This window comes from Amia ocellicauda, chromosome 19 (genome assembly GCF_036373705.1).
Source record: "Amia ocellicauda isolate fAmiCal2 chromosome 19, fAmiCal2.hap1, whole genome shotgun sequence".
NCBI classification, from domain to species: Eukaryota; Metazoa; Chordata; class Actinopteri; order Amiiformes; family Amiidae; genus Amia; species Amia ocellicauda.
This window is the reverse complement of record NC_089868.1, coordinates 5,518,136-5,541,336: the sequence shown is the minus strand read 5'-3', so window position 1 is coordinate 5,541,336 and position 23,201 is coordinate 5,518,136. Positions and strand designations below refer to the sequence as shown.

Here is a 23,201-nt window from a genome sequence, read left to right as displayed (position 1 = left end):
ATACAAAAGAAAGTTAACTCTTTCTTTCCTTTTTTTCTTTTGCATTTTAACAAGCACATGAAATGTCATTATATGTGTTGTAATTGTGTCCGCTTTCTTTTCCATAGAAGTTTGGCAGTTAAATACTGAGTGAAATACCTTTATGTAAAATATTTAGTCTCTTCACCTGCCGGTTAAATAACAGCATTTTCCATCCAATCACCTTAACTAATTCAGTACTTCAGTCCACATAGGCCATTTTTAAACATACAGTAGCTCATTACTTCATCACATAGGCTGAACTAACAATTAAGTCTTATGCCTCTGCTTTTTTGAAGTATAAATAAATGCAATTGTTATAGAATCGATTTGCAATTCGAAACAATGACATTTCATGTATTTGACAAAGCACATTTTAACTCTCATATCTTAAACATATCTCTACATATTATGAACATGTATTAGTTCAACAATATCGACTGTAATTATATCAGGAAATTAAATCATTTTCTTGGTGTTGGAAAAAGGAAGGACACTGAATGTCTTTGTTCATAGATGCATACCTAGGCTGAAGTGAACTGTATACCACTACCAGCAGGGCAGCTATTTTGTAAAGACCTTCCTGTCTGTGTCTTGGCTTGCCTATGGGGCTCCTTGTGTGCAGGTGAGCTGTGAATTACTCTAACTCTGTGACAGCCAGGTTAGGTCTGGGGCGGGGTCTCACACTGGCCTTACAACCTGAATAAAAAGTGCAGCTGTCAGCCTGTGTTACATTGAGAACACAGCCTGCCTTGGCCTGGGGCCTGTGTTTCACCCAACAGCTGTGTGCCTCCACAGCTTACTGCCTACTGCCAGTCATACCGCCACCAGCAATACCCGGAGAACTTACTGCAGTGAGCTGACTATCACTGTGCTTTCTTTGTGCAAATGCCCATTAAAGCCTATGCTTTTTTTTTTAGTATGGTAGCAAATAAAGCAAGCACACTTAAACAAAGGAACAACATAGTTTCAGAACTAAATACATTATTCTTTGTACTATTGTTACCTATATATAATAATCTTTATATTGTAAATTTGCAGAACTTAATTAAAATTAACTACATTGTTGGTTTTAAAAACCTATAGTATACCTATATGGCAGTGTCTATGACATATGTGAATACAAATGTGAAGATAGTTAAAAAACAAACATTTAAAAATACAACTTTGAAACTAAAGCAGCTAGCTTTCATTTTTGTATTTATTTATTTGAATTCAGACAGCACCATCACATGATGAGATATTAAACTTAGAGGTGTCAGGCACATTTACACAACATTACAGCAATGACAACACAACACATGCTATTACAGCACAGACAATAACAGCAAATGCCATTTACAGTGCAGTGCCATAACTGCACAGACAAGAAAAAGCATACCAAAAGATCATAGCACACCAAGCCTATAAGGATCCAACAACTGTAATTACTCTTTATTATTCAATAATAATAATAATATAGCAACATAGATTGTTTTGTCATGTCATGCACACAGATGCATCATACTGCATAGCCTGCATAGCAGAGGGATATGGTTAAGAAACTCACTGTCAAAATCAACTTAGATGGCTGAGTCTGAGCAAGTACAGCCAAAACATTAGAGTAGAGTAGTATGTGATTGTTTGCATACATTACATAATATTTATGATATAGTTTTCCCTTCTTTGGGGAAAGGCATCTATTCCTTCCAATGTGCAAAATTCTTCATTGTTTTAAAAAATATATATATTTTAATAGAGTGAATTGCAAATGTTAGTCAAGTCATTCTCATAGTGCTGGCTTCTGAAAATCTCACAAATCTTAGTATATTACATATCCATGCATATTGTTTTAGTCATTATCTTAGTTTAGTCTTCAAGACTAAAAGCTTAAATCTAAGCAACAAGGCATTGAAAGCTAACATTTAGGATACTTCAAGGAAAAGGTTTCTTTAAATTGTTTAAATCACCAAATGAACATCTTGCTGACTGTTCAGTGGAGGCAAGCATTACACAATAGGATAATAAGTTGCATCATCTCAATTTAATTGAAAAACCTTATATTCATGCATAGTATCTATTAAACGTATGGAAAAATAAAATGAGATTCATCTCCAGTTAGTAACGTTTGCCTGAAGGTGAAGAATGAAGTCTTGGAGACTGGATATAATTTGACATGTGAGCAATCTGAATGTGAATTTGACAGGCAGCTTTTCAAATTGGATGCTTAACCTTTTGAAACAAATAAAATCATTAACAGAAATCCAACACAAAGTATGTGTGTAATGCAACTGGATATGTCCAGGTGTCTTTTTCTCATGTAAACCTGGGTGGAGGCTCTGTCACCTGTCTTTTTCTCAAGCTTTACAGTGAATAGCTGATTTACAGGCTTCTACAGCTTTAACCCCAGACAAAGAACACAAGAATGTAATGGATACACTTGACAAGAGTCAAGTACAACTCCTGTGTAATTCTGTCAATTTTTTTTTCTACATGCAGGCTCAGCTTTTGCAATACTACAATCTAAAACTGTTTCAGTTGGTAATGGAGGTATTTTTTGCATTAATTAATTTTAACTGCAAGTATGCTTTTGAAGTAGTTTCTGACCAATTGTGTTCCTACTAGTAAACTGATGCATTTTAACTGATGCATTTTCATTATTTATTTACAAATTAAGTAATTTTAAATAAGATGCATTAGTAATAACGGGATGCATGACTAAATAAATGTCCATATTTGGTATGCTTAATCAGCATGTCAGTGTGCATTTATAATATGACTGAGATGATTAAAGGCATCGGGACATGCACTGGGAGGAGTGAAGTGCAGTCTAGTTGGTCACATAAAATACAGGGCCCTACTGATGTGTATTTGTTCTTAAATATTTTCCCCCAAAAATATATTTTAAAAAGACACATGTTCATCAAACAGCAAATATTACATGGTTGATTTCAGAAAATGTTACACTGTACACATATGGTAACTATAGATAAGGTCATGCTTAGAATTACATGTTTACAAGGTGGATATAGTTTTGTTTTTGACTAACACTGTATGTTAAGGTTAATAAGTAAATTGAGAAGATAGTACTTTATTTTTTAATGAAAACTAAATGGCATTCTTTACTAGGGACTACCCAAGAGTGTATTGCATTAGTGTGTATTGTCCTGATTCACTGGACAACTTCTTTGTTGCTTGTCAATTCAAATGCACATTGTTGTAGCATGAATTAATGCGTTTGACTCAGAATGTACTTTATTCCTAATCCGACTCATTAGGATGATATTTAAAATATATTGTTGAAATGTATCTTCTGTTACTGAATCACTAGTGTTTATATGCAAACATATTTAAATGCCTATTTTCGCAACTGAAAATCCAGAGATATAATGGGTGTATATTTAATAAATGTCCCTTTTTCAGTGAGTGCATGGTATTTTATGCAGGTATGCATACATTTATATTTTAAAGATTACATTGTCAGTACAGAGAAACAAACTGAGCTATCTAAATATCAATTAATTATCAATATTAATCTGGGATAGAATTTTGAAATGCTTGCAAAAGAGAAAACTACAGTGTCAGGTTTGCAAAATGATTTGACTTCCTGGATGAACTCGGCATGTTGAGGTCTTAGAGTGCCAATCTGCATTGTATTGGTGATCTGGAAGAATTGGTCAATCAGTCCGTTAAAGAGGTGGTGTTCACTTATGATTGGAATTAAGGTTATTTTCACAGAACCGGTTCTTTTGATTCAGTTCAGTACAAAGATCCGGTTCATTTGACTCTTTGATTCGTTCAGATCTTCTGGTTGGTTGAATTGACGTTAGCTCCGTAAATGCAGCAACACCAGGTAACTGTGTGTTGTATTTACTAAATAAAGTCACCACAAGATTCAAAACCAATTATGATTGACAGATTGTCTTCAAATCAGAGTTCTCCTGTTAGAGCTGTGAGGGAGCCCCTTGAACGTTTTTTTCAATATTAAATAGGAAACAACAGTGCGTGCAGCCAGGGGGCCCGTCAAAGGGGTACAGTGAAAGGCTGCTGCCTGGCAAGCAGCAAACGCAAACTACCGCAGAAGCACTGCCACCTCAATCAAAACACATACATCTGTTACATGATTTAATTTCACAATATGTGATTAGGCTGCCTATCATAATTATTACAATGGTTGTGTTGTGCTATCATTATTTTGAACTACATTGTTACATTTAGGAAAATAAAATAACTAAAATCTGCAGCAACTTGTCAAATTTGCAGATGATACTAAAATAGGTGGATCAGCAGATACAATCTCAGCAGCACAAGGGCAAGCAACCAGATTTATTCCAGATTTGAAGGGAATTACCTATTCGGAGAGACTGAGGGAACTGAACCTTTTCACCCTGGAACAGAGACTACGTTGGGACTTGATTCAAGTCTTCAGAATCATGAAAGGCATTGACCACATCAAACCAGAGCAGCTTTTCCAGATCTGCAAGGGACGCACGCACCCGGGGACACAAATGGAGATTGGGCTTCAAGGCATTCAAGGAAAACAGGAGACACTTCTTCACACAGAGATATGTCACAATCTGGAACAAACTCCCCAACGATGTGGTTGAAGCTGAAAATTTGGATCCTTGGATCACTTAGTTATTAATGGACACCAAACGAGCACGATGGGTCAAATAGCCTCCTCTCATTTGTAAACTTTTTCTTATGTGTCCAAAACATGTTAAAACTTTAAAATACTTATGTAATATTGTGTTCAACTGGTGCTGGTCTGACAGGAATGATGTTCTCTGACAAAACAAATAACTAAACACCTTTAGTCTGGAACCTGCAAGAGAACAACTTCAGGTGTTCAAAATCCTGAATGGTATTTACAAAGTAAATGTTATGTTCATTTTTACAATGAACAGTGATGCAAGAACCCAGGGACACACGCACAAACTAAGTGTACAAGCACTCAGGATAGAAAATGCACACTTCTTCACATAAGAGAGGGAGAGCTCTGGAACTCCCCAGCCATGCTGCTGAAACAGACTATTTTGGTTAATAAATAAATAAATTAGTACATAATAACAGCTTGATAAGATTCTTGGATGATTCATCTACCAGCAACCAAATGAGTAAATGGGCCTCCTCATTTGTTGCCTTTCATATGTTCTTATGTTCTTAATTATATAACTGATGTTGTATAATCATGGCTGTGCATTCAGAAATAGATACTTTAAAAAATGCAGACTATGTTAAACCAACTTACTGGTGGAGCCAGTTGGCTGAAGTAACAGTGTAGGGAACAGTAGGCAGTGTGTGACTGCTTCTCTGCTGTCAGGATATTGGATAGGAGCAAATCCTAAAATTCACCTCCTTTCTAAGACAAAAGTTAGCCCTACTTAAAGGGGAACCTGTGATTCAAGAAGATGTTTGGGGTGAACCTAACAAGTTGGTTTATCAGATTTCATTGATGAAAACAAGACTATGTGAATGGATGTCAAGGTCAGAGCTTTACTCTGGGATTTCCAATACTGTGGAAAATTAAACAAAAGAGAATATGCAAACTACCATTAATTTGCATAAAATTGTATCTTTATGTATACAATTTTGGGTGTGAATCACAGAATCCTGTGTATTGGAGAAAAATATGAAAAGGTTACATTTCCCATGTGTAAGGTTTATAATCTATAGCTTCCCACCTATATAAATGTAATTATCTCAATATGTAATCTACAGATTTAATCTACCTTACCTAAGTACCTAACCGGGTGGAATTTACAAAATGGAGGGTTTATAAATATAATCAAAAGTCTATGACTGATTACACATTGAACAACCCAAACATGTTTTAGCTTGTTTTAACTAAGCATAATCATGCACATATAGTTATGAATGAAATCTACAATGGCACAATAATTTGTTCAAATAAGATGTGGACTTCATTAGATTACTTCACTAGAATTATCTGGATGAATAACAAAATGCCTTCAAAGAAATGTCCAATCCAAGCTTTGATACTTGTCATCTTTTACTTTGGCTGTTCCTATCTACCTTTAAAGCTGTAATTAGCATTGTTTATTCATGTCAATTGATGATGGAGCTCTGCTAACAGATGACTACAAAGATATTTTTAAAAAGGCAATTATGTGATAAGAGAAACACTTGTATATTGTTACCTAGTCAGTCAGTGTGCAGTGTCCTAATTCTTTGAGTGAAAGCAAAGACTTGATGGATGAAAATTCTGTAAATTGTTATTTTTCCAAATGGTAGTGTTTTGTTGTATGTTGAAAAACACCAAACCCATTTATGTACTGTCCCTATAATTAAGGCATCAGATGTTTTTCTGAGATTTTAGGGGTGAATAAGCATATAATTATAGTGACTTTCTGGACTCTGACTACATTTCAAGTGCATAGTATGAGTCTTTACATGTTGCTTCTGCTTTGGACCGGTCAGGATTTTACTGGTAAGCCAGTGTGTTTGGTGTAACGAGTTTTCATGTGATTCACAGTGAGCTAGCCCACTACTGCCTGAGTCACACTGTGCTTCCATCTGCCAGTTTACCACACTCACACGACCTTCCCTGGAGAACAACACGTCTTGGTAGTTTAGACATCTGCCAAAAGGACAATTAAATTCCAGCAAGACTCATGAAGCCCTAATTCCTGGTAAAGTTACATTTCAAACTTGATCTGAATGAATATGACTGTCAGTCAATACTCACGCACTAAGGTATGCAAATGGTCCAAGGTAAAAGTATTGGCATCCTTCATTGGAAACTAATTTGTTTAGTTTATTGGAGTGCTCGTAACAGGGGCCTTTATATTTGAACAGCATGTGAGGTCTGTGGATTTCAAGTGCACAGGTTCAGCTTCAGTGATAGGTATGGCAAAAATCCACATCTGTATTAAGAAGACAACTATGTTACCCAAGTTGCTATACCTGTAGCAAATTGAAGTCATTACCCCATTAATCTGTATGAGAGAAGAAGCCTGTAGAAGCAAGGCAAATGTAAATAAAATAAAATTATAGTATTTCATGTGACCAATCCAAATGAGTCAGGGAACATCTATTTTCTCTGTCATTTCGATTTACACATTCCCAAATGCTGCCTTGTATAGCTCGTCAGTGCCCAATTACATCTGGAACAGTTGGAAACATTAGCTTAACAAGATGTTAATTGCATTACTGCTGTAAAAAAGATCAGTCGGTCTAATTGAAAAGGGGAAAAAAAATTAAAAAGATATAGAGCAGGCGTTTTTCTCACCTCGGCATGTTCTGCTTTTGTGCTTGATAGGAAACGGTTGGAAAGAGGTTTTAACTAGGGAGTGCTGAGATGATATTCTAGTGGCTTATGTTCACTATGCAAACACTCCCTTTGTGCTCAAGAGGCAACCACAGTTATATTTCCCAGGCCTGGTGTAGCAGTGTTCCACAGCAGGGTGGCAGTTAGTTTCTACTTTCAGTGTACTGTAATTAACAAGTTATTTAATCAGTTGTGTTGGTCTGCTTTTTAAATATATTTTTTTCCTCTTCTTTTTCTCCCCTACATATTGTTCAATTTCCAGGTAGTAAATCAAATCTTCAAGGAGCAGTACAACATGATCTCATGAAATAGCCGATAAAGTTGCCATTTTCCATCCTAGAAATTTTGACTGCATAAGATTGTGATTTTTCAGTCTGTATTAGGGAACAGACCTCAGTCAGAAGAATATTGTTTCTGATTCAGCCCGCTATTTTGTTTTCTTGTTTGTTTTCAGTGCTTTAAAACTGAAAAGTAAAACTGTGGCAGCAAAGTCAAACCAGATGCAGCTTATGAGGGGTCATAGCACTAAAAGAAAACCAGGATAGGGACTTGAGCAACAAAAACTTTCAAGTTGTCTTCATACTTGAAACCACAGTATACTTTTACATTTGAAAACTTTATTTTGTATCTGTCAATTTGCATTTGGAAGGGATTGAGTCAGAGAGTCCTGAAATTGATTATTCTTGTTATCAAGAAAATATCCTGTTTTTAATATCCTGTGCTTGCTCAAGTAGTGTTTTGTAACATTTCAGACTGATGTAAGACAACAGGTGCATTACACCTCCATTTCTATTCCGGATCAAATGTATCAGGGCAGCAGTGTGGAGTTAGTGGTCAGGGCTATGGACTCTGGAGTTGACGGTCATCGGTTCCTAGGTTGGGGACACTGCTGATGTACCCTTGAGCAGGGTACTTTACCTAGATTGCTCCAGTAAATGTCCAGCTGTATAAATGGGTAAAATGTGAAAATAATGTCATATACTGTAACAATTGTAAGTCACCCTGGATAAGGGTGTCTGCTAAGAAATCAAGAGTAATCAGAACATTAGATGACGATCAGTGGTGTTGCATTTACACTACCATTTGATCAGGATGCAAGTCCAAACTTCATTATATGCATTTATTAAATTAGTCCTTTTTTACACGACTATATCAAAAACTCATCGTTTTATCCAGTTGCGAATTATTCTATCAAGTAAAATCGACGCACTTGCGATTTGTTTCTTAACCAGAGCATTTAAAATAAATATACAAATATTTATTGTTAACATAAAATGTTATTTTTAGCATCCGAAGCATTTTAAATTAAAATGCAATTATATATTTTATGCCAACATAAAGTAACAAGCAATTTAGTGTTAATTTTAACAATATTTTATTTAAAATACAAGAAGTAGGGAAGGGGATCTCTCATCTGCGCCACTGATTAAGGTCTGCCTCCTGCCTTTAAACAAACGCAGACGCACTAGCTTGTAACTTAATTATCTGTATATATTAAATTAGTCTTTTAGAACACAGGGCCGTATCAAAAATTGTATTTATCTAGTTACGAATTATTATAACAAGTAAAACCAACGCAGTTCCATATTATTTCACAACCGAAGCATTGAAAATAAAAATACAATTATATATTTTTGCTAAGGTAAAATAACAAGCCATTTAGTGTTAGTTTTAGTTTTAACAATATGTTGTTTATAATACAGGCAGTAAGGAAATGTTACCGATGCATTTGATCTGGATCAGAAATGGCAGTGTAAATGCACCTAGTGTATATAGTTGTTTAAAGTCTGCCTTTCAGGACTGTAATGTGTAAATGAGGGCTAATTTCTCTTTTTCTTACTTGTGAGACGTTTGACTAAAAACATAGATAACTTTATTCCTGTGTATTTCCTTATGTGATAGTTTTACCTAATTTAAGGTTTACACCCCTGCCTCCACCACAGGCAGGGGCGTCGCTAGACTTCAGGTTTTAACCGGGCTGACGGTGATTTCTCCGGAAAAACGGGGGGGGTGGGCGGCTGACGGTGTTTTCGTATTATGTTTTCGTTCATCAGTATAATATAATCGCACAGAAATGCCGTTATGAGAGTTAATCATAATTGGATCAAACGCCAATAACGACGCCGATGACCACAGGCTAAGCCATTTATCTCACAACTGCACCAGAGGTTTTCAATGGAAAATGATTTAAATCCTTCAAGCACAAAAACAAACGGCAGTACCTGTCTACACAATAGAACTGTTCTCTTTCACATCTTACAAAGCCTCTCACCCATAGCAGGTATAAAACAGCTAGCAATCTCTGGGCAAACAAGGATCTCACAGGGAATAAAACAGCTTTACATCTTGAAGGAGCTTCAGTTTAATGGAGCCTACACCAGAGTCTTACATGTTACTGTTTCACTCCTTTAGTGTAATGCCACTTCTCTGCCTGGCGTAGCTTTTCATGTGAATGTGTTCGATATCTTTCCCAGTAAGGCTAACAATAGCTTTCTGTAACGGATGCTGTGTGGGTCTAATCACATATATATATATCGATCTCGAGCCTCGCTAAATGGCCTGGGCCTTTTAGGGATGCGTTAAGATCGTTGCATTGCGGCACAGGAGAACGGGGCTCAATCCCCCATCTCGCCAGGACCAAGACCCCCTAAAAACTGTTACAGTGGTGTCAGAAGTGTGTGCCGAACCTGCGACACGGGCAGGGGCCACTGAGAGTGTGAGCATACCCCAACGCGTGAAGCAACCCAACTCCAGTCTGGGCTCCATCCCCCATCTCGCCAGGACCCGAGACCCCTCAAAAAGTGTTACTATATATATATATATATATATATATATATATATATATATATATATATATATATATAATAATTCACTAAATTTTATGCCTTTTCAAGTTTTTTATATATCAATCTACAAGGTTACCCCTTCCCAGCACTAAATGCTGGAACACAGAACTTTCATATACAGTAGCATCTTGTTTGATGAACATTGAGGTTTTTTTTTTTCCTTTATTTGCGCATTTGTGCTAATCTATCGTTATGCCTTGTTGCGGGGTGTATAATTAATGACCATTTACTCAGCAAACCAGTTTTCATTGTTTTCAATTAAGGGTGAAGACGTCTCATTTACAGCAGCTCCTATCCTCCCAATTACACTTAAAATTTGTTGATGAGTGCCTTTGATTATCTGGAAATTCGTTCACATTAAAACAAAGCATTGCCACAGGTTACCTATATATCAGTGTAGTACTTTCTGGATTGATCCTTTATTGATTTTCCACAGGTAAATATATACAATGTGGAAAAGCATTTTCAGTACAGCTAATAAATACTCCATATTTTAATAATGCCCAATGTAGTTCAGTGTATATAACCATTGCCTCTATATGGAGGCACCTGCAGTGCTTCACAGAATTGTATTTATTCTTTCCCCCCAGGATGAACGTGAGGCTAGAGAAATGGTGAAGAGAGAGCAAGATGAAGCCTACCGCCTATCTTTAGAGGCAGACCGCAAAAAGGTTTGGAATGGTCAACAGTCAGTGTCAACATTTGCCGTCTATTAAGTGGAACCAGTTCAATATTTGTCCCCTTTGTTTTTCTTCAGAAATTATTTTAATTATGTAGCAGGGAAAGGAACTTCACCAGTTTTCCTTCAACATCAGTGATTTTTGTGCTGAACCACAACATGTTTAGTCTGTCAGCATGCTGCTGTACTACAGCAACAACATGTATCTTGTTGGACACATTTCATGGCAGTACATCACAGAGCACTGCCCAGAAACAAAACAAATAATAAATTAATTGATACATTTTGCTCACAAGAAAAATATGCTCCTCGTTTTCTGAATGTAATTGTTAAAAGATATGTTTATAAACTCTGCTTTTTCAGTTAGATAATTGTTGATAATTCTCTTTCTATTACTGTGTATGATTTGAAGAGGGAAGCCCAAGAGAGAGAGGAGGCAGAGCAGGTGCGTCTAGAACAGATCCGGAAGGAGCAGGAAGAGGAGCGTGAGGTGAGTCCGGTGCAGCTGGGTCCAAACAATGGGAGCATGGGAGACAGAGCACATTTGAGCTTTTTCAGGCCTATGTTTGGTATAGCCCTGTGAAAATGCCCAGTATGCACCTTAAGATGGATTTTTGTAGGTGTCTACATTGGCCCAGTCCAGTATATCAGTAAATACATCAGCATCTCATACATTAAAATGAATTGTCTTGATTTAGAATATTTTGTCTCACTAAGTGTGTTGTGATCATCTGGCCTATGAGGCAGATGTGTCATTTGATTTGGTTTAATTAAAAAAACTGCTCTCGTCCTTGAGAAATTAACAGAACAAAATGGTTTCAGTTTGTCTGAACTTTGGGAACCTTACACTCTAAGGTTTTAGATGAGGAGTCATACTGGCTGCAGGATGTGGAAGAGGAAGCTCAAAGTATATTGTAAATTAGTAGACATTGTCCCTCACCTAACATACATTCTGAAATTATCAAGCAAAAAAAGGAATTCAAACTAGAACAGACATATCCAGTCAGCAATTACATCTAATGTTTCTCATTATTCATTAAAACTGCAGTTATAGACTCCATAGCTACTAGATCAGGTTAGACTACTCTATGATAATTTGTCACATCAGTCAAAGCAAACCCCAGTGTAATTATATTACTATAGCATATTCCTCCATTGTCATGGCTGGCTTTTTGACAACAAAAGCTTCTGTGTAATAATATAGATATTAAGGTCTTTAATACCACACAACACTACTTCTCATATAGACATCCATTTAAATGCACTCCCCCCCACCACCAACTGTCTAAGTTTACCTAATATAATGTGTTCTGTTTTGAGAAGCAGAGCAGAAGCAAACACAAACTAGGAAAGTCAATTGATCAAGAGAGTGGTGCAATTGTGCTTGGTTTGTTTTTGTGGTTACCTGACCTTTTCGCTACTCAGTTGAATATAGATCTGTGCTTGCTGTGTCAGAGGAACTGGTCATATACAAAGCTTCACAAATCTATGGGCTGTCTAGGAGACTCCTTCTTTTGACTGAAGAAAATAGGGACACTCAGGCCCTCCGATCAATAATGAGCCATGAAGGGAATTAGTACTCAACAGTGCACTGGGGGCACCTGGCATTCAGACTTCTACAGTTTGAGAGAAAGTATTGTTTCTGTACATCTGTGTGAACTTGCAGTTTTTACATCATTTGTGCTTTTCAGCTACCTCAGTTGTATATTACCCATTTCTCTAATCTCCAAAGGATTCATTCTATTTAATTTTAAAACATTTAGGGGTATATCATTATTTGTATGTGCAAGATGTTTGCTTGTTGATGAAGTCTATTTTCTCATGATCCACCCTGTAACTCAGATTAACATGGTCCTATTATTAGGGTTTTACCTAATTCACAGTAACCTACATTTTGAAGAAATGTCATGAGCCTGGCTTTTTCAAAACAATGCAATTCAATTACACGGTTTACCATATACAAATCTTAAAATTCATAATAATATTGTAATAAAGCCTGAATATATATTTCAACATCAAAGTATTAACCATGGACATTCCAATCTGCCAATCCGAGAACTCAATAGTATTTGTGCCTGTAAAGTGTCAATCAGTATACTCTGTTTCTCATGTTAAACAATCTATTTCCATCCTGAACTCGTAAAGGCCTGCATATCAGTATAATATAATTGGATTGTTGACTACAATGTACACAACACTAGTGCTTATTGTGGGTGGTTGATTTCATGGGAGGAAGAAAGTGTCACACTCCGTGATGCATTTTTCATGGCTGTGAATTAGATGGGGTACTATACAGAGAATCTTTCTACACATTTAAAAATACACATATATTATACAGTATGGGGTCACAGTGAGCTGAAGCCTAATCTGGTAAATGCCAAATTATGGCCTGGATGGGACACCAGTCCATCATAGGGCACTGCGCTCACAAGTGTAGGGCAATTTAGAGTAGCCAGTCAACCTAAGCAGCAGGTTGTGGGAGGAAACCAGAGCACCCAATGAAAACCCCAGCAGCAACTGGGAGAACATGGAAACTGCACACAGATAAACCCCCAAGGCAAGATTTTAACCTAGGTCCCAGGAGCTGCTAGGCAGCAGTGCAAACCACTTTACATTTCAAGAGAATGGAATGGAATGGAGCTCAAGATTTCATATAAGCTACATTTTCCGTAAATTACCGAAGAGCTGTATTCATACAAATAGTTCCAAGTTTGGGTTGGGGAGGAATTGTTGACAATATGGCTGCCCCCAGGCAATAATGTGGCACAATGGACTCACGATCAATGTCCCCCCTCACTTTTTAAATGAAAGTTACGCCACTGTTCATACAGATAGATGAATATGATATCATACTGGTATACAGTGTAAATGCTGTATACAGGAGTGCAGCTGTTATAGCTTTTCATTAGTGTAAGGGCAGTGCTGTAAAGAATACCAGGTTTGTGATTGAGTAAACAGCACACTGTGTCCTCACAGCTGGACCACAGCCAGACCACTGTCCTGCTACACAATACACACATCCTCCTGAAAAGGCACATTTATGCTTATTCCACAGTATGACAATAATAAAATAACAAAAAACTACTGGTGTACTTTAATATGGGAAGATGTTTGTGAAAGGGGGCTGGGGCAGACAATGAAAGTTTATGAGTGCGGCCTTCTGTGGTGGAGAGTCATTGTTTCAGGACAAGGCAGGAGGATCAGTAGGATAGTCAGTCCCTCAGGTGTGTGGTGTCCTGTCCTCCCTTTCATGCTTCGTACTCCCGCTCCTCTGTGTGCGGTGTTTGCTGTGCCATCCGTGCGTGCCACTCCTCCCCGGGGGCTCATTGTATGTTGGTGCTCCAGGGAGCAGGCAAAGGGGCTGCCCCACCCCCTCCCTTGGCACAGGCACACAAAGACACAGCCTGCTAATGAGCTACTGTTGTACACTTTTATAAAATATAATTGCATTAGGTTGGTAAATAAAGCTGGTAGCTGTTGTCACAGCATATGCTGCCGACTGTCAAAATAGGAACAACAGGTTGGAAGTGAAAACCACACAGGAGGAGCATGTCCTGCAATGTGACATCTGGATGTGTGATTTATTGTTATTCATTATAATATCATAAAAATGGTGGTGGTTGTTATTATTGTAGATGTTGTTGTTAAATACAACAACTACAAATAGTAAATTATTCCTAGTGTATTAGGATATATTTAAAATGAAAGATTTAAATGCATTCAGTTAAATGACGCACTTAAATTTCACAACTAATAGCGAAGGTAATACATACATATTCTCACTGCAACTGTGAAAATGTCTTCAGCAGTTTTCTAACACATTCTGTTATTACCCTTTTTGGCAGTGCTGATCGATCATATGTTTTCCAGCATCTTCCAGCAATGTTTTCTTGTGAATGTGACAACAGGGAGTTTCCTTTCCCACTGTATAGTCTATGTGTTTGTCCCACCCTCTTTCCAGGCAATCCGTCTGTCATTGGAGCAGGCCCTTCCCCCAGAACCCGAGGAGGACAGCAGCGAGCCAATCAGCAAGCTGCGGATCCGGACACCCAGTGGGGAGTTCCTGGAGCGACGATTCCTGGGCAGTTGTAAACTCCAAGTCCTCTTTGACTTTGTGGCGTCCAAGGGCTACCCCTGGGAGGAGTTCAAACTGCTCACTACCTTCCCTCGCAGAAACGTGAGTAGGACTCCGACAGGTGCACAAGACGCAGGAAGAAACAATGTCTAAGAAAACTAGTGAAAAAAGTATGATCACGTTCACAGTTGTAAACGTGTCTTCGGCTGTGGTGAAGGAATCAACACTGAAATAATAAAGAATTGCAAATCTCTTACCATGCATATTTAAGAGTCCTCGTTGACTCTTTCAGCTTTCTTTGGGGGAGTGATGGTGGTGTTTGTATTTATTCATGGTGCTGCTTTCACCTAGTCTGTTCCAATCCACAGGGCTGTCTCATTGCCTATGAGGAAGACTTATTTGTAGTGTTAAAGATGAGTACATTTTACGAGCAAAAAATCTGTCTCGGATGCATTTTTAAATGAGCTCAATGCAGGATCAACAATGGCCAGACTGGTAATGACGTGTGTTCAAATTGATCTATGACTCTTTACATCAGAATGTTTATACCTAATCTTGAATAGGAAAGTACATAGTTTTTTTTTGTTTGTTTTTTTGTATTATTATTTAAAAAATGTGTTGAGGGATCCAGAGGTTTACCTTAGAAGAATTGCCTTTGATCTGAATGGTCAATTACCAATAATCTTTATCAATAATGTGTGGGAGGGAACAACATACTGTACTGAGAAATTTAATATTGTAACATCTCTATTAAAACCAATTAATTGGGTAGTTACTCCCACAAAGTCCCTGCATGATATAGTCTGTTGCTCATATTTTTCCCCTGTGCCTAGTGAACTGTTATTGCACATAAAGTTCTAGGTCTGCAGTTTAATTAAAAGCTCTGGTAGGCTAATAAGAACCTCCTTGATTTTTGTTTTTATTTCTATACACTAGTGCCTTTATTATTGGGAAGAATATTAATTAGGATCCCTGTTTGCACCAAAGAGCACTAGTTACTTAAGATACTGTCAGCAGCTCTCTTCTGCAGCTCCATTGCACCCTTGCAGGGACTCGATTTAGCCTAGTAATTATAGGGGCTTGGTAAGTTCTGTGGCAGGTATCTAATGAGCGTCGCTTTTAACTGCCTGGTTAATTAGACTTGTGGAAATAAATATGGGAGTATTCATTAAGGAAAGCTTCCAGGGCCTGCCCAGGCAGCCTGCCGACCCCCTCCCCAGAGAGTCTCTGCACTGTCATTGGTGTCACCGTGACCGAAATACAGCGCCTACTATATCCAGTTCAGTCTGCAGGGAGGCTGGCCTGGTCACAACTGTGCTAAAACCAAACACAGCAATACGGCAGCCAGCGTTTGTAGCTCTCTTAAACAAAACACAATTTCATTTATTTTCAAAGCAATCGCAAGCCACCCAAATGTGCAACCTGTTAGTTTTGGAAAGGCACTTCAGCAGTAATAGAGTTTATCACGTAACAGGGTCTGTTTTTTTTTTTTAATTAAACTCCACAGGAATGAGTCAAGTGGCAGGAGTGTTTGTGCATCTGAAGGCAGCTCTTGTATAATCCTCACACGCTAAGATCTAATTAAAATGAAAACAGAAAACTGCTAAATGACATCCAAGGCTCTTTATTTTCTGGAAGGATTAGCTGATATACGACTATTGCATTTGTAATTCTCCAGAAATATCGTTTAAATAGGATTTCTCCCTCCCCCCTCACTCTGTGCTTTAAAACTGCAGCTGATTTCCTGGGATCAGCAAAAACATATTACTGAATACTTTTGTTTCTTTGGCTGCCTGGGACACATTAGAGAAATGCCTGCAATTTGTTGCTCTCCAATCTGCTGATTGCCCTTTCTTCATCTCTTCTAGCTAACCTCCCTCCTTTCTGTACTTTGGTTTTCCAGACTTACATACCACTTTTTAGTGGTTCTTACTGCAAAAGTTCATATCAGTCATTATAATTAACCAAAGACAATGGCACCATATCAGTTTCCAGCATCTCAACAATACCAACATATAAGTGCCAATTAGTCTGTGAAATGTGAAAAAACTCTGAATATGAATTACACATTACAAAATAAAATGTATATATCTAGAAAGAGAGACAGGTAGGAGGTATGTTACATTTTTCTATGTAACCTCTATTTCAGTTATTTTTAGTTACTCAGGGTAAGCTAATAGAAAATCAAAAATCTATTAAGAAATCAGCATCAAAGCTTTGATTAATTAGAAAACAGTAAACTAATTGTGTGTTTTGGTGCAATTTGATTAATTGATGAGTTTGAGGAAAATCTTAGAGAATCAAAAAATTGTATGTATGACTACTACAAAAATTGGATGAACACATGCAATATACAGCATATGTATTGTGTAATATGGGTATAACTTATTTTGCACAACCCTTTGGATCACAATCAAAAGACTGTAGTTCTGCATCAGTAAAATACACATCATCTGCACTCATTGCTTATCAGTGGTATCTATGTGAAATAGATTTTAATAATGTGACTCATGTATTAAATTCTCACGTAATACAGTACCAGGCATGCTGATCACAAGCTCAACAAAAATGTAATAAATGTCCAAGCAGAAACTACATTTTTAAAACCAATGGAAATGTCTTTTTAACTTTTCCATCGATTCTACAAAGCTCTTCACATCTTATCAGCTTCTCAAATGTATATTTTCTGTTTGCTTTGATGTAATAGTTGATGTAGAATATAAATCAGTAGCAAGAACAGAAGATTTACCTTTTTTGTATTAATTGGTATGCTTATTTGTTCTGCCTTTGCCTCTTTTATTTAGCTACCCAATTTTCTGTATGTTTATTGCTGCATAAAACAATTGCTATTATGAAATGTTTGCGGGAAACAGCAGTTTCCCTCAGAGAATACCAATCCCAGTGTATGGCAATTATGGATACACGATCATCTTATTTTATCCTCTTCTTTGCAGCTATGTTAACTTAATCACCTTACTCTCTTGTGTAGTGTCTGCAGTACAGCAGGTTTAGGGTTATTTAGCCCATGCACAAGCAGGAGATATAAAAATGTGTTGAATTTTTTGACAGTTTTTAAGACCTAATACTGTTGACTTCTGGTACTTGCCAATGTGTCACATATATATATACTGATCAACCATAACATTATGACCATCTGCCTAATATTGTGTAGGTCCCAAAACAGCCCTGACCCATCAAGTCATGGACTCCACTAGACCTCTGAAGGTGTGCTGTGGTATCTGGCACCAAGACGTTAGCAGCAGATCCTTTAAGTCCTGTAAATTGCGAGGTGGGGCCTCCATGGATTGGACTTGTTTGTCCAATTGGATTGAGATCTGGGGAATTTGGAGGCCAAGTCAACACCTTGAACTCATGATTCATCAGACCAGGCCACCTTCTTCCATTGCTCCGTGGTCTAGTTCTGATGCTCACGTGCCCATTGTAGGCGCTTTCGGCAGTGGACAGGGGTCAGCATGGGCACCCTGACTGGTCTGCGGCTACGCAGCCCCATACACAAAAAACTGCGATGCACTGTGTGTTCTTACACCTTTCTATCAGAACCAGCATTCACTTTTTCAGCAATTTGAGCTACAGTAGCTCGTCTGTTGGATCAGACCAAACGGGCCAGTCTTCGCTCCCCACGTGCATCAATGTGCCTTGGCCGCCCATGACCCTGTCACCGGTTCACCGCTTTTCCATCCTTGGACCACTTTTGATAAGTACTGTCCACTGCAGACCGGGAACACCCCACAAGAGCTGCAGTTTTGGAGATGCTCTGACCCAGTAGTCTAGCCATCACAATTTGGCCCTTGTCAAAGTCGCTCAGATCCTTACGCTTGCCCATTTTTCCTGCTTCTAACACATCAACTTTGAGGACAAAATGTTCACTTGCTGCCTAATATATCCCACCCACTGACAGGTTCAATGATAACGAGATTATCAGTGCTATTCACTTCACCTGTCAGTGGTCATAATGTTATGGCCGATCAGTGTGTGTATGTGTATACACTCACCTAAAGGATTATTAGGAACACCATACTAATACTGTGTTTGACCCCCTTTCGCCTTCAGAACTGCCTTAATTCTACGTGGCATTGATTCAACAAGGTGCTGAAAGCATTCTTTAGAAATGTTGGCCCATATTGATAGGATAGCATCTTGCAGTTGATGGAGATTTGTGGGATGCACATCCAGGGCACGAAGCTCCCGTTCCACCACATCCCAAAGATGCTCTATTGGGTTGAGATCTGGTGACTGTGGGGGCCAGTTTAGTACAGTGAACTCATTGTCATGTTCAAGAAACCAATTTGAAATGATTCGACCTTTGTGACATGGTGCATTATCCTGCTGGAAGTAGTCATCAGAGGATGGGTACATGGTGGTCATAAAGGGATGGACATGGTCAGAAACAATGCTCAGGTAGGCCGTGGCATTTAAACGATGCCCAATTGGCACTAAGGGGCCTAAAGTGTGCCAAGAAAACATCCCCCACACCATTACACCACCACCACCAGCCTGCACAGTGGTAACGAGGCATGATGGATCCATGTTCTCATTCTGTTTACGCCAAATTCTGACTCTACCATCTGAATGTCTCAAGAGAAATCGAGACTCATCAGACCAGGCAACATTTTTCCAGTCTTCAACTGTCCAATTTTGGTGAGCTTGTGCAAATTGTAGCCTCTTTTTCCTATTTGTAGTGGAGATGAGTGGTACCCGGTGGGGTCTTCTGCTGTTACAACATCATCCGCCTCAAGGTTGTACGTGTTGTGGCTTCACAAATGCTTTGCTGCATACCTCGGTTGTAACGAGTGGTTATGTCAGTCGAAGTTGCTCTTCTATCAGCTTGAATCAGTCGGCCCATTCTCCTCTGACCTCTAGCATCAACAAGGCATTTTCGCCCACAGGACTGCCGCATACTGGATGTTTTTCCCTTTTCACACCATTCTTTGTAAACCCTAGAAATGGTTGTGCGTGAAAATCCCAGTAACTGAGCAGATTGTGAAATACTCAGACCGGCCCGTCTGGCACCAACAACCATGCCACGCTCAAAATTGCTTAAATCACCTTTCTTTCCCATTCAGACATTCAGTTTGGAGTCATAGAAGTCCAGTCATCTGCAAATTGAACAGCATGTTATTCCTTTTGCAATCACTCTGTAAATGTAAGTATTTCAGTAAGTCCTTTCCATTTTTGGTTTTCAGAAATGTAACTTGTTAGCAGGACACTTCAGCAGTACACTCAGTGTAGCTTATTTGGTTTAAAGTGATTCTTCTCTATTTTCTTGGATGGAGAGTATGACCTCTTTTTTCACTTCAGAACATATTGAATTAAAACCATTATTCATTTAAAATGTTGTCAGGTTGGTGGTCTAAATGCATGATAATGTAATTCCTTGGAAAATCCAAAGGGTTCTTCACAAAAGTGTTTGCTTTGCTGCAGTCTTAGCTTGTTTGTGTGTGCCTTGTACACAGTGTGTAAATTTCAAGTGTCTGATGGTTGGAAAAGATGGCAGACGCTGCAGTGTTTCATGCTGTTGATTTAACTGTGTAAACTTTCACTAGCAATACATTATCCTCTAGGCCAGAGTTGTCTCTGTTTATTGAAACTCTGTAGCTAAGTAAGTTTTCATTTTCAAGCTACAACTGTATCCACTCATGATGTAGTTCAATAAACTTTGACCTTTTCTCACATTGTAACATGTAACTATATTATTGCACAATGCATGCCTGCAACAGTGGAGTTGGGACTGGGTGGTGGTGGGTTCAATACAGAGCCGGGCGGCCCTATACGCTCACTACACAAGTTGCGTAGGGCCCCACAAATTACGAAAAGGCCCTGCCCAGGACCAGCCCGACGTACAGGTGAACTAGGCAATCGCTTAGGGACCCATAATATCAAAGGGACCCTAAAATATTAAATAATATTTAAAACAAATTAAAATTCAACCGAGTGTTTTTGCGCTGCGCACAATGTCAGCTACGAGTGGAGTGACAGAGATGTAGCGTGAGCGTGCCTAAAAACGTGCATTAGTGGGGAGGGGCAGGTGAGGCGTGGGATACAGTGGCTCTGCTGATGCGAGAGCGCGGTGGTAGAGAGAGAGAGATGGCATCTTTTAAAAGAGAGTGCAGAATAAAGGACGAGGACGAGCAGGCGCACATTAGAGGCATGTATCAGCTGTTATTCATAATTTAACCTCACCTGTCAAGTGATGCGTGTGTGTGTGACCGTAATGCATGCAACAAGCTAACTATTATTGAACACATTTTCAATCGATATCAGTAGTTAGCTTTGAAATCAGCACAACATACCATGTAAGCAGATAATTAGCCAACCAAATGTTAAGGAGCAATGACAGAATTAATGACCTGCTGACTAGTTCTAAATGCTGCTGTAGTGTGATAATTGATGCATTACATTTTTGCTTCACCACCAAAAAGTCTGAAACACTCCCATTTCCACAGCTAGCAGTTTATGTGCAAACGCTACTGTTTGAAATACTATATCCTGAAATCGTCACATTTTAAAATTGCAGCATAACTTGTCCGTTGATTGTGGGTTTCGAGTGCTTATGGGCGTTTTATGGTTAATTGCAATGCATACTTTCTTCTGAAGGTTCGGATTCAAATTGTGCAATTTAATGTAAGGAGATATACAAAAAAAAAAAAATGTTGTCTGGGGAAAATTCACTAGAATTCCTATGTTTCAGAATTATTTTCAAAATCAATCATTTTAAGTTAGTTTGGGAGCATTTTGTGGTTGTTGTAAAATTACAACATTGGGTAATAAGGTAATAAACTTGTTGTTGACGACTGGGTCAGAGCATCTCCAAAACTGCAGCTCTTGTGGGGTGTTCCCGGTCTGCAGTGGTCAGTACCTATCAAAAGTGGTCCAAGGAAGGAAAAGCGGTGAACCGGCAACAGGGTAATGGGCAGCCAAGGCACATTGATGCACGTGGGGAGCGAAGAGTGGCCCGTGTGGTCCAATCCAACAGACGAGCTACTGTAGCTCAAATTGCTGAAAAAGTGAATGCTGGTTCTGATAGAAAGGTGTCAGAACACACAGTGCATCGCAGTTTGTTGCAGATACCATAGCACACCTTCAGAGGTCTAGTGGAGTCCATGCCCCGACGGGTCAGGGCTGTTTTGGGACCTACACAATATTAGGCAGATGGTCATAATGTTATGGCTGTTCGATGTGTGTGTGTGTGTGTGTATATGTATATATATATATGTGTGTGTGACACATTGGCAAGTACCAGATGTCAACAGTATTAGGTCTTAAAATCTATCAAAAAATTTAACAAATTTTTATGTCTCCTGCTTGTGCATGGGCTAAATAATCCTAAACCTGCTGTACTGCAGACACTACACAAGAGAGTAAGGTTATGTTATGGCTGATCGGTGTAGTTGTTGATAGGTGAGCAGGGGGCGGAGCGAGGGTTTAGGCACGGGGGGGGCGGGGCATGTCCCTGCGGAGCCCCCAAACCCCCCAATGACACTATTTTTCTTGTCTCCCTCCTTTTGTTTTTGAGCACCAGACTTGTACTTTCTATCAATTATTCCTACAAGTTTTAGCTAGGAAATACTAGCTACTGACATGCATGCAGCAGCCAAGTAGACTATGCTAGACTAGCTATAGACCAGGAGACACAATGACGCACGTCAATCAAATTCTGCATTTTTTATGTTTTTAAAAACAATGTATTCACACTACATTTTTTGAGACAAATTGTAAAATTTGCTTCCATTGAGACAGTATTGTTTAGAAAGTAAATTCAGTAGTAAGAAAAACAAAAGATGATTACAGTCCAGTGGCGTAACACAAAATGCCGGGGGCCCCCCTGCCAAATATGTTAGGGGGGCCCAAAGCGCATCATCACTGCTGAGGAGCCTTCTCTCATACAGCACACACATATATATACACCTTTAACCAACATGAACAACAATTACTTACAATCATGTCATTATTTTAAATCTTAATTACTTTAAACTTCCCCTACCTATGAAACCAAACACTTTCCCTTCAACGTATATAATTAAAACCATTATCTGGCCTTTTGCTTGGAACTGTTTGCTGTGAATTAGCCCTCGTCTGTCCTATTTGACTGCATCTGTGCTGCTTGCTGCTCTAAGACTGGGTGCTTTCTTTTTGTTTTTGTTTTTTTGTTTTTACTGAAAGTGTATATTGCCTTCTCGCATTCTTTTGTGCAAACCCATGTATTTAGGCTTTCATGTCTAGTTGCCTTTCTCAGTCGCTCTCTATACTCAAAGTTTACAGTACTGACAGTTTCTCCTTGGACATTGAACTTCT

The 23,201-nt window shown here is 38.6% G+C and overlaps 1 protein-coding gene across 1 annotated transcript in view; it reads left to right on the top strand.

Annotated features, from left to right (window-relative positions):
• faf1 (Fas (TNFRSF6) associated factor 1) overlaps positions 1-23,201 on the top strand; it is a 252,547-nt gene that overhangs the window by 215,727 nt on the left and 13,619 nt on the right. Inside the window, exons 16-18 of the mRNA XM_066691639.1 lie at positions 10,725-10,805; positions 11,226-11,303; positions 14,775-14,990. Of these exons, the coding sequence (XP_066547736.1) occupies positions 10,725-10,805; positions 11,226-11,303; positions 14,775-14,990 (375 nt within the window). The remainder of the gene's footprint in view (positions 1-10,724; positions 10,806-11,225; positions 11,304-14,774; positions 14,991-23,201) is intronic.